We start from the raw sequence: 12,014 nt of genomic DNA on the forward strand, positions 1-12,014 counted from the left end.
TCTTAGCTGTGGAGGGCAGTGTCACTGGCCCTCATATGTGGGATCCGAACCGGGGCCCTCTGGCATCCCAAGCAAGTTCTTAACCATCGCGCCACTCGGCCGGCCCAACTTTTAAGCTTTTAAACGAACTCATCAAAGAGTCCATACTCTATGGCGAGGACCTCAGTGACTTCGCCTCCTGACCCATCCCCAAATGTCACCACCACCTTCCCCCAGACTGCTCACCCCTGCAGCCCTTCTTCCCTTCCCCTTTTTTTCCCCTCTTACATTTAATTTTAAATGTGAATCTTTTCACATTTTAATTTCAATAAAGTTAACTAAGTGTATGTATTTTGTGTACACATGTGTATAACTTTGTATGTGATACCCATATGTGCCTAGTACTAGGTATGTTATTTATGCATTATGTATCTTTTCACACATAGTACTTACCGTATCTCCCCATGTATAAGACGCACCCTTTTCGAAAAATGTGGGGTCTAAAAACTGGGTGCATCTTATACAGTGGTTGTATGAGCACAAAAACAAGTGCTAAAAAAAGTGGGAAATGCAAGTTAAAAAAAATCTACAACCACTGTATAAGATGCACCCAGTTTTTAGACCCCACATTTTTTGAAAAAGGGTGCATCTTATACATGGGGAAATATAATAGATTTTAATTCCAAATAGGACATGGTACTTTAGGTTGTACTTTATTCTTTGATTAGAGGAGTTTTCTCTCAATCCAGTATTACTTCAGTTTGTTTCCCTCACTTGAAAAAAAAATGGCTGTGATAGTCAAATAAATTTGCATATATCTAATTAGCTGGGATTAGTTTTCCTTGAGGAATGGTAATAAGATTCTGAAATGAGAAAGAATAATGAACTTGATGAAACATTCCCTGTTTACCGTGAACCTAAATGACAGTAATTATGTCTTTAACAGTTTTGATTGAAGGCCAATTGGGATCATACGTGAAACTTGGTTCTAACCTTATGAACGTATTAAATTCCAATAAGTTTTATCTTTTACATATTAAGAAATCTAACTTAGTCTATGTGGAATAGTAATAATACTAGCTAACACTCACATTGTGCGATGGTTCATTTTATGTGTCAATGTGACTAGCCATAGGGTACCCAGAGTAAACGTTATTTTGGGGTGTTTCTGGATAAAATTAGAATTTGAATCAGTAGACTCAGGGAAGTAGATTGCCTTTCCCAATGTGAGTGTGCATCTTCCAATCTGTTGAGGGCCTCAAAAAGGAATTCACCCCTTTTTCTGCCTCATTGATTGATCTGGAACATCTCATCTCATCTCCTAACCTCAGACTGGGATTTATACCATCGACTCCCCTGGTTCTCAGGCCTTTGAGTTCAGACTGAATTACACTGTTGGCTTTCCCGGGGTCTCTAGCTTTACAGATGGCTGATCATGGGGCTTCTCAGAATTATAGTGAGCCAATTCCTCGTAATAAATCTCTCTCTCTCTCTCTGTTTTTTTTCTTTCTCTCTGTAAACTACTATTACTACTATTACTACTACTACTACTACTGCCTGTTCTTTTTCTCTGTAGAACCCTGACTATACACATACTGTTTACTATCTGCCAGGCACTATCCTAAATGCTTTGAGTAACTCAATCTTCTGAACATCCCCAAGCAGTGGGTATTCTCATCACCTCCATTTTACACACGAGGAACAGTGAGTGAGCTGACTAACTTGTCCAGCTAGTAGGGAAAGTACCAGGGTTTTGACCCAGTTAGTGTGACCCTACAGTCTGGCTTCTTAGTCATTATGCTGTTCTGTACTCAACATCTATGACCATGGCATAACACAAAAAAAACATCCACGTGAACTATTTGGAATTGAATTATGCCAGTAACAGGATAATGAAAAACTATGCCACTTTCTAGGCTTGGCACAGGTATTCAGTAAAGGTTGGTGGAATCAATGACTTAAAAAAAAAATCTGCTGATGTTTCCTCTTTTCGATGGACATTAGCTGCTGGTAATAAAATATATAGAAAATGAAATTTTGGAAGCTTTCCTTGTGTTTCTAAAGCTAGTTATTCATGATATCAAAAAGTAATATAAATGAACTGCATGACTAAGTCTCAGAAATAACAAATCGGCTCACTAAACTCAACTAAACCCACTTTCTTAAAAGAGAAATGAAGAAATATTCATCAGGGCTGGCTGAGTGGCGCAATGGTTAAGAGTTGGCTTGGGACACCAGAGGACCCCGGTTCGGATCCCACATATGAGGGCCAGTGACACTGCCCTCTACAGCTAAGATGCTTAACAACAGCTCAACCTGGAGCTGGGCTGCCGTGAGTCACCAGCGACGGCAGGTGGGTTGCCATGGGCTACTGTGTGTAGCCAGAAGCCAGTGTGAGAGGCCGTCCAGAACCCTGTGACTGATCTGCCTCACCTGGGAAGAGCGCAATGATGGTGCCAACTTGGGCCAGTGAAGCAACGTCCTCCACAAGTAGACTGAAGAACAAAAGGATAGCAACGTATCTGTTCCCCTTCCCTCAATTCCCCAATAAAAATCTTTAAAAAAAGAAATATTTATCAGTTCTTATAGTCATTAGATGCCTCTGCTCATGAACAAGATCCATACAAGTTTCTCTTTTCTTTCTGCTCTCAGCCTGTCCCCGGAGCTTCCTAAGCAGATTGCATTAATGAGACAAAATAGCTTCTAATAACCAAGGATCCTATAGTGCACACCTTCAATATTGAAAACTGATGAGAAAGTCTGTTTCATTCCAAGTTTCTCAAAGATGCTTGCATGCTAGCCTTACCCTTTGACATAGATGTCGCTCATTTCCTCTCCTGTGATGCTTTTCTCGTCCAAGATAACATCCTTGGTATTCCAGATGATCACACGCAGGTAGAATCTGAAAAAAGCACATTTTGAAAATGCTTTTCTTTGGTCCTGCACAAGACCCCAGTCCACTATAACAGGGTCTCAAGATTACTTACTTCTTGGCTTTCCGGGGTGTGATGTTGAAAGGAGGGCCTGGTGGCCCCAAAGTCTTGGGGAAGACATCCACCCACATCTGAAGTTTTCCCTAAGCCATTTGAAAATGAAAAGAGAAATGAAGTTATATTATAGGTGGTAGAGACTACAATTTTTGTTCCTATTTTCTAGGTGAAACTATTTGTTTGGGCCTGCTAATGTATTAGTCCATATAGAAGGCAAAAAAAAAAAAAGAGTAGAAGAGCAAAGCAGGATGAATCTTGTATCTTCCATGTCCTTTAGGCCACCCACTCTCCGCTCTCGCCCAGGAGTCTCTGCATGTGCCCACCTGTATCATAGTCTGAGTCTTCCTTGGTTAATAAAATGAAGGGCTTCCCATTGCTAGCACAATCTCCAACACACGCACACCCTCTTACAATGACTTAAAGTTGGGCCCTTCACTCTCAGAACAGTTCTCAAGCTGTCACCCTATTTGTCATCATATTATGTGCTTGATAGCAGTCCCAGTTTTGTGACACCCAAAGCTTTCTCCACTTACCTCAAGAAAGGAAATAAAAAGAATGTAAAATGGTATTTAATTTTGTAAAACAAAGACTTACAACATGGCACTTTCAAAGGAGAGGCTCATACAACGGCAAGAACACTACTGTTCCCAAAGTTGAGGACTCCCTGACATTGGCCCACTAGTGCCCGCAACCTAGGAGGAGGCTTTCAGGAAGGGGGAGGGTGACAGCCTGACTGACACTTGTCCCGCCATCTTAGTGAGGCCCCGCTCAGCTCTTTGACTGCTGCAGACCAGGCCCATCTATCTGACTGGAATGTTCTTCCAGACAGACGAGGAATGCCATTAACAAACTATATCAACCATATGAACTAATTTAAATTCCCCAAACTGTTTCTGAATGTTCTGTAGAATCTGCCTTCATGACAAAAACAGACTGGTTTTTAAGAAGGTTGCCAAGGAAACCACTAGACTGGCTTCTTAATGCATTGTGAGCAAAATGAATTAACTGGAGCTCTTGAAAAGGGATATATTTTACTGTGATCCTGACTCTCTTCCAACTAATCTCTAGGGCTCAAGGTTCTATAATACATCAAGCCCACTACAGGACATTAGGCATCCAGGTGTCTCCTAAGACCCAGTCACAGTCTGTCAAACGCGGTAGGTAGAGGTGATGGGGGGCGGGGTGGTAGTGGTGGTGTGTGTTGGTGGATTCCCAGGGAGAAATCTTCCTCGCATTGTAATTTCTTGAGACTTTATTCAATTGAGGGGTGGGAGAGAGAGGAGGAGGAATGGGCTCTCTAGAGGAAGGAAGAAAAATAAGAGGAGAAATGAAAGTGTGGAACAGACTAAAAGCAAGAAGCGCATGACAAAATCATCTAGTAAGCCAGGTCACTTGTGGTCACTTTTTAGAGACAAGCATGTTCAATTCTGCTGTCTATGTCAACAAGATTTGCGTTCATTAGATTAATATTTCTTAATGTGGAATTTCCTAGCCAGTTCCATCAGAACCCTCCCAGGTACTTGTTAAAATTCAGATTCCTGGCCCTACCCCAGACCTACTGAATCTGAATCTCTGCAGTCATAGCCAGGCAGTCTTCATTATAACAAGCTTCCACGTGGATCATTTTGTTGTTTGCCATGTCTCTCCTTGCTTCTCTGGCAACTGCTCCCTAGCTCCTGGAAATGAACCATCCTCACCACTCTCCACATGGTGTCTGTGATGAGCCGTCATGTGCACTGTGGCCCTGCTTTTTCCCTGGCTTTTTGGTCAGATGGCACCACTTCATCCAAGCTGGGCCAAGTGCAGTTACTTTCCCAGGCCCTGCCCTCCTGGCTATAGCCAAGTGGCCCAGTGATGGACAGTTGAGCACAAGTTGGGGCAACCCATCCTTTCCACATTTGGAAGTAGATGGGACTACATTACAACCCAAAAAACTCAGAGATGGTCCACAATATTCTTATGCATGGGAAGGTACCACAGGAAGAGTACAGACCAAAGTAGACTCAGAGAGAGAAACAGACGAGACAAGTTTGTTCTCAGCCATTCTCCTGTCTGGATTTAGTGAGTAACATGAAAATTCTTACAATATATTTCCCTTTGGGGTGAAGCTAATCTGAGTTCCATTGCTATTTCCTTTGTATTTAAAAGTATCCAAAAGAAATAAAAGAGGCAAGTCCATGTCAGCTGTTGCCACTGCATTTGGAGGGTGGATGATGGGTCTTCAAAGGTAGGGAGGCCCTTTACCTGGGAGATGTTGGGCTGGAAGGTGCTGTGCAAAGTCCTTGTTTCCACATGTTCAGGGACCAGCCCCTGAGTCCTGAGGATGTGAAGGGCAAGACGCTCATCAGGGGCCCCGAGGTGCTGGTGCAGGATTTTGTTGGCTTCTGGAATGGAAAGTAGCCTTGAAACCGGGATGGCCTGAGGGGCTTTCGGCACTTCATCCCAAACTTTGCAAAATGGTCAGGCAGTGCCAGTATGCAAACTTCGACTTGTCAAGGAGTCATTGATAGAAGTAGCTCCTGACCAGAGTCCTACCCCAACCAGTCTCACACCTGACTTGTGGCAGCCAATAGCAAAGGGACCAGAACACACCAGAATGTGTGAGAGCAGCCCCTGTTTACTTTGTGGCAGAGGCTCACAGCCAGATTCTGTTTGCTAGACTCCCTTGCAGTTAGGGGTGGCTGTATGACCAGGCTAGGCTACAATGTAACGCAGTTGGAAGTGACATGTGTGTAACTTCTAGACCTGGCACATAAAGCCCTTTCATGTAGGATCCTATATCTTTAGGATACAGAAGAAAATAGCAACCTTGACGCCTGAACTCACGAATGGTTAGGCTGTAAGATGGAATGGCCTGAGTCCACTGCTTGAAAGAGGGCCACTGACCTGTGGGAATACCTGTTTTGAATTTATGAGAAATAAACTTCTATTGTGTTAAGCCACTGAAATTTGTAAGTTCAACTGTTATAGCGGCTAGCATCACTGTGGCATTTAAAAAACATAGCTCCCAAATTTTCTTTGACACTCCTCTCATTGAGAGGTGGGGGTCTACATTTCCTCTTTGAGTCTGGAGACATATTCAACCACTAAAGAAAGAATGCTGTATGACTTTGAGGCTAAGTATAAAAAGCCACATGGCTTCTGCTTGGTCCTCTTAGGGTGCTCGCCCTGGGGAAAGCCATCTGCCATGTAAGGAGCCTGGGTACCCAGAGATTGCCCTATTGAATAAGCCTGAGTAGGTGCTCTGGTTGCCAGCCCCAGCTGAGCTCCCAGCCAAGAGTCAGAATCAACTGGTAGCCATGTGCTTTGAGCCACCCTGGACATCCAGCTGAATTGAGCCTTTACATGACACCTGACAGCAACCAACTGCATGAGTAGCTCTAGTGAGAACTGCCCAGAAGAGCCCTTCTTGAATTCCTAACCCACAAAACTGTGAGCAAAACAAAATGGTTGTTTGCATAACAAATTTTGGGGTGATTTGTTATGTAACAATAGTAACTGGAAGCATCCTTGTGACTAATACACCTTTTTGGGGTATCATTTGGAGGTACTCTTATCCATGAAGCCATGTTGCTTGCCAGTTTATTCCCCATCCCTTTTGCAAGTTCTCATGTTAACAGCAGCATCAACATTTTTTAAACATCTAATCATCCCTGATATTGACTAAGTCTTCTTCAAATGGAAAAACAAAATACAGTTTCTTACAATGTCAAGAATAAACAGTTGAGGATCAGAAAGCACTTTTACTCCTGTGTGTCTGCTCAGCTTTCTCTGGATATCCCATGACCTCTCAAGGCCAGTCCTCCTGACACCCCCTCTGGGAAGCCCTCCCTCCTTACAAAACACTAAATTATCCCATAGCTCTTATGCTCTATTAAGCTTATTTCAGTCTTTGTCATAGTGCAGCTTGTTGTTTATGTGTCAGGACAGGTTGTATTATAAATTACTGCTTGGGAAAAAGCAAGACCTCAAGGTTGGATGTGAGCCAGATGTGAACTTAGCAGATTCTTCAAACCAACCCCAAGTATCCCTGAATCTTAGAAGGGCTAGAAGAATGATGAAATGAACTTGGAAGAGAAATTATTGCATCATCATCTGAGCACTTTTGCATTACCTGGAAATTAATTACTATAACTTTGTGTTCAAGGCTCGAATGACTATGACCTAAAAAAGTCAAGTGAAACTTAATCAGACAAGAAAATGTGTCCACTTTGACACTTGATATGACAGCAAAACTCTATTACAATGGGGATTATGTTAGATAATCATGTGTGTGGAGTCCCCTGTGCTATAATTCAGGTACTGCTCTGCACGTCCCCATCCCCAAAGCAAACCCAGTAATAGAAATGGGTCTGTAACTGATTTATGTACTTATATGTACCCCCAAACTATACTTTGCGACTGACTTGCAATCCATGGCAACATGCTTACCAAATTCATCCAAACTGTAGTCTCGTCCTCCGTATCTGATTCCACTTCCATCTTCGGAAAGGATGGGTGGTGGGAAGCCTTTGAATTTGGCTACATTTTGAAGCAATTGTGTGGGTCTCAGTTGATCACGCCAGGTATTTACTCCAGAACTGTGAATAACATCCCACATCTAGAGTTATTGCAGGGCACATGGGCTCTTCTTGGGGCCATACACATATACTCACATACTCACATAAGCTCTGCTGCTTACCCCCATGCAATGAGGGGGCTGGGAATGTGCTCTACACTTTGGCTTTTGCCTAGAAATCCATTTCAGAGACCTAAAAGGCACAATTATTTTGGCCTCGGCCAAGTAATCCTTTTCACCCCTCTCATGTCCCTCCTCTGTAAAAAGGAGGAGTGTGACTGAGATAGCCATACTCATAATAGGCAAACTCATCAACTAGCAATCACAGTTACATCTCATTAGACAATGTAGAAAAGCACTCAGATAAAGAGGGACATCACAAAATTGATCAATTGGGGTAGGGGGACTGGGAATTCCTGCCATCACATATTGCCAGCCCTCAGTCCCTGGCATGGAGGGGAGTGCTCAAAAATCTGGGTAGAGAACAATGGGCTTCTCCAAGCTCTGCTCCCTATGCTATCCCCACAGAGCACTGCACTACTCCAGGGGCCAGTGTTTTACACAGACTTCAAAGTGAATGTCGCCCCCTGGAGTTGGGCAATGCTATGTAGCCTGAGTCTCCCTAAAATAATCCTATTATGAAAACCAGTATATATCTGACTCAAAGGAGCGGTGACTCCATGAAGACAGGCACTGAGGAGAGAGAGCCAAAGCTTCCCCAGGTATTAATGTTAGATGGAGCAAACTGTCTAACTTTATGGCCGAAGCAACTTACACACAGTACTGCTCAGGTATGCCGCAGTGGGACCCAAACCGGGAAAGGAATCGGTTTTCCAGATCAATAATCGTTTCTCCCACTTTTTCATCACGGGTAAAGGTGTCGTAATCATAGACAGAAATTTTCAGGTCTTTTTCTTGAGGTAAGTAGCAGGTCAGTTCATACATTCTAAAGTAAGAAATGCAAAGTTAGGGTCTCCATGATCTCTTCTGGGCATCTCACAAACACCAAGGTTCCGTACAAAGAATCCTGAGGCAGTGGCTATGGCTGCTGGAGTTAAACATCATGACCAGGATAACCAGGCAGGTGATAGTAGGTGGGAGTATTTGACAACTAGTATGTATTAGTAATAAGAACCACAAGAGATTATACACTTGCTCAGGAGACGATCATGGGCATTAAATACCTAAGTTCAAATCCCAGCTCTGCTGCTTACTAAGCCAGTTAATCTCTCTCATCTGTAAAATGGTGATAATAAGGGCCAAGTGAAGAAATGTTTAGAAAGCCTCTGGCATGAGAAAATTGCTCCAAACCCAAGAGCTGTAATAGTTATTATTAATTATCATATTATTAGCACATGCCTATTAACTAGAGCATCCAGGCATCTCTACCCAGCTGGGGGGTTAGTAAGGCACAAGTGCCCTGACTTACAGCCCCCGATCTGTGCCCCTGCTCTGTTCCCTCTTCTGCCTCAGCAGAGACCACCCCACGGAACATCCTGACTCACCCAAGAGCATGGGGGTGAGGAAAGTGTGAGCAAGATGCTCCAACATGGCATGATATGCAGGGTGCCAAGAAGGCTCCCACGCTCCTCCCTGGCCCTCTGAATCTGTCATTGCTTCTTAAAGGCTTTTCTATGGTATCCATATTAAAATGCAAACATGTCTCAGCTAAACAACAAAATAATACTTTCTGTGGTAGGTGAGCAATGTGGTGCCAGTTCTGAGAGGGGGATAAACTGAACAGCATAAGCTCCAGAAGGGCAGGGTTTGGTTCTGTATTTGCACCATCCACAGAGGTAGGAGTCCTATAGTAGGTGCTCAATAAATTTTGTTGGCCAAAAACTGTGAGAGGCCCCTCCCATCCCTCCTGTCTCCCTGTGCCTCCTCCCCTTCTCCTTATACTTTGGGGCGTAGACTTGTTCCTGCCCAAGGAGCCAGGAATGTTAATCCACATGAACAGAAGGGTGTGTGTCAATGGGGCTCTGGAGAAAAGCTTTCAGGGTGTCTCCTAGATAAAGCTCAGCAACTTCTCTAGACTGCTGCAGCCAGGCAGGGGCCTACAGGAGGCAGGCAGCCACATGAGAAAAGGTGCTTGAATCATGACTACACATGAAGCACTGTATCCACACGTGCCCCCATAACACCACAATTATAATACTGGATTCCACAAGTAATATGTGTCCCTTGAGAAAAATAATTCTTTGGTCAAATAGGACTGAAAAACCACTTCTTTTGGCATTCCTCTGGGCAAACTAAAGGCTCTGAAAAGCCCTGCAGTTATCTTTTTAAACCAGGTATCTTGGCTTGATGAAGAAATACTTTTTTTCTTAGAACACCAATTAACTTCTTATGGAAGACACTGACATCCCCTTGAATGTGAGCTGGAGGAGGCCATGATGTGGTAGGAATAGGCCGAATGATGGTTAAAGACATAGGAATTTTGTCCCTCCCTGAACTCCTGTCCCAGAGTCCCTGAAAGTCTCGCTGAGAAGCAAGTCACCTCCTAAGACCGAGGCCAGGGACCAGAGCTGTCTGAGGGGTTGCAGAGCCGGCATCTCCTTGGCCCCGCTGGCTGGATGGGGGGAAGTCTGCACGCACGCCAGACAAGGATTGGCTAAGCAGACCCTGACAGCACCACTTCCTCCCCGGGTGGCTCCGAGCAAGACTTTTCCTGCCACTTAATTAAGCTTGTGCTTGGCTCCTCTGATACAAACAATTCAGACAGGGCCGCCTTTCTCCCTTAAAAGCTGGCTTTCCCTGCTTCCCTGTCTCCTTCACATGGAGCCCTCCTTCCTGCCCTGCGTGCCTTTTCCTGTCTAGACCTCAGGGCTGGATCAGCGGAAGAAAAGGAAAACGATCCTAGTGCCGTGCCAGAGGATTACTTCCACTCCCTGGCCCCGGTGCGCGGCCTCGGGGAGTGCGGCACAGTGGGTGTGCGTGTGTGTGTGTGTGTGTGTGTGTGTGCCCGGGAGCTGACTGAGCGTGGGGTCCCCTGTAGGTGAGCCAGGGGAGAAGGGTGTGTGTGAACCTGAGAGGCTTCGAGTTAAAAAGACTTTCCTCAGTGTGTGTGTGTGTGTGTGTGTGTGTGTGTGTGTGTGTGTACACACATGAGAGGGAGAATGCAAAAAGGCATAAACCAACAAACATGAGTAGAAAAGAAGAAGAAGGGCAAGACAATAAAGTCAGAAATTAACAGACAGGCCACACGTCAAATAAGAACGAAGTATTCTCCCACTTGGCAAGGCTTGGGGGAAAATAGCACTGTTTTCACAAATGTTTTGTGCAAAGAGCATTTTTCTAAGGTGGTGGCTTTCCCACGAACGTGAAGCATTACCAAGGGTGCTGGAAAACCCTGGGACTCGGGAGTCAGGTGTTTCTACCTAAATCTTGACCTTATTGTGTACTAACACTGTCAACAGAGCTCTGGGGCCCTTTTTCCCTCACCCATAAAGAGGGCTGCTCATCTCTACCCTGCTTGCCTACTAGGATTGACATAGAGATGAAAATCAGATGGTGGCAGCCACTGAGAACACAGTGTGGAAACCATGCAGACTCTGGAGTCAGACGACCTGGGTTTGAATCCTGACTCTGCCTCTTAACAGCTGGGCACATTAGGCCCTGATTCTCTCTGTGCCTCAGTTTCCTCTGTTGTACAATGGGGGTAACCAGCACCTCAGAATTGTGAGACTTTTAAGATGTTTTATACAAACAGCTCAGCATAGTGTCTGCACACAGTAAAAGCTCAGCTGATGATAGCTATTGTTAAATGTGGATGCAGTTTTATAGCTGAAAAACACCAGTCCTACTTAGAGGTCACCCTTACCCTTGAGAAGGTACTGATGAGATCAATGGAACAGCCCAGAAACAAGTCTAAAGAGGCAACGATAAAGAAAATAATGCTATTTCAAGAATCCTGGGCAACAGGTGACAGAGAGAGCAGGACATTTTGATCCCATCACTTTCTGTCCCATCCTTAGTCTTGATAACAGGGTCAATAGTACAATCACTGGATCAAAATGGTAGAATTGGGGCTGGCCGAATGGCTCAGTTGGTTAAGAGCTTGCTTGGGAGCACCAGCTCTGAGCAGCAGGGCTGCGGTTCGGATCCCACATTAAAGGCCAGTGATGCTGCGCCCTCTACAGCTAAGATGATGAACAACAGCTCGACCTGGAGCTGGGCTGCTGTGAGTTGCCAGCGATGGCGTAGGCTGCAGCGGGGCTGCAGTGGGCTGCCCTGAGCTACAGGAGTGGCTGGCAGCCAGCGTGAGTGGCCAGCAGCCGGTGAGAGTTGCTGTGAGCCGCAGTGAGCGGCTGATCAATGACCAGCGACCGATTGCCTCACCTGGGAAGAGCGCAGTGATAATACCAACATGGGCCAGTGAAACGACGTCCTCCACAACTGGACTGAAGAACAAAACAGCAATTTGTCTACCTGTCTGTTCCCCTTCCTCGAATCCCCAACGCTGTTCCCCCTCCCCAATTCCCTGA

General features: G+C 44.9%; 1 protein-coding gene across 1 annotated transcript in view; it reads right to left on the reverse strand.

The window, feature by feature from the left end:
* MYOF (myoferlin) overlaps positions 1–12,014 on the reverse strand; it is a 165,673-nt gene that overhangs the window by 12,173 nt on the left and 141,486 nt on the right. The window contains exons 37-41 of the mRNA XM_019639002.1: positions 8,303–8,473; positions 7,401–7,549; positions 5,214–5,353; positions 2,967–3,055; positions 2,786–2,881 (exon numbers count right to left, since the gene is read on the reverse strand). Of these exons, the coding sequence (XP_019494547.1) occupies positions 2,786–2,881; positions 2,967–3,055; positions 5,214–5,353; positions 7,401–7,549; positions 8,303–8,473 (645 nt within the window). The remainder of the gene's footprint in view (positions 1–2,785; positions 2,882–2,966; positions 3,056–5,213; positions 5,354–7,400; positions 7,550–8,302; positions 8,474–12,014) is intronic.

This window comes from Hipposideros armiger, unplaced genomic scaffold (genome assembly GCF_001890085.2).
Source record: "Hipposideros armiger isolate ML-2016 unplaced genomic scaffold, ASM189008v1 scaffold_42, whole genome shotgun sequence".
NCBI classification, from domain to species: Eukaryota; Metazoa; Chordata; class Mammalia; order Chiroptera; family Hipposideridae; genus Hipposideros; species Hipposideros armiger.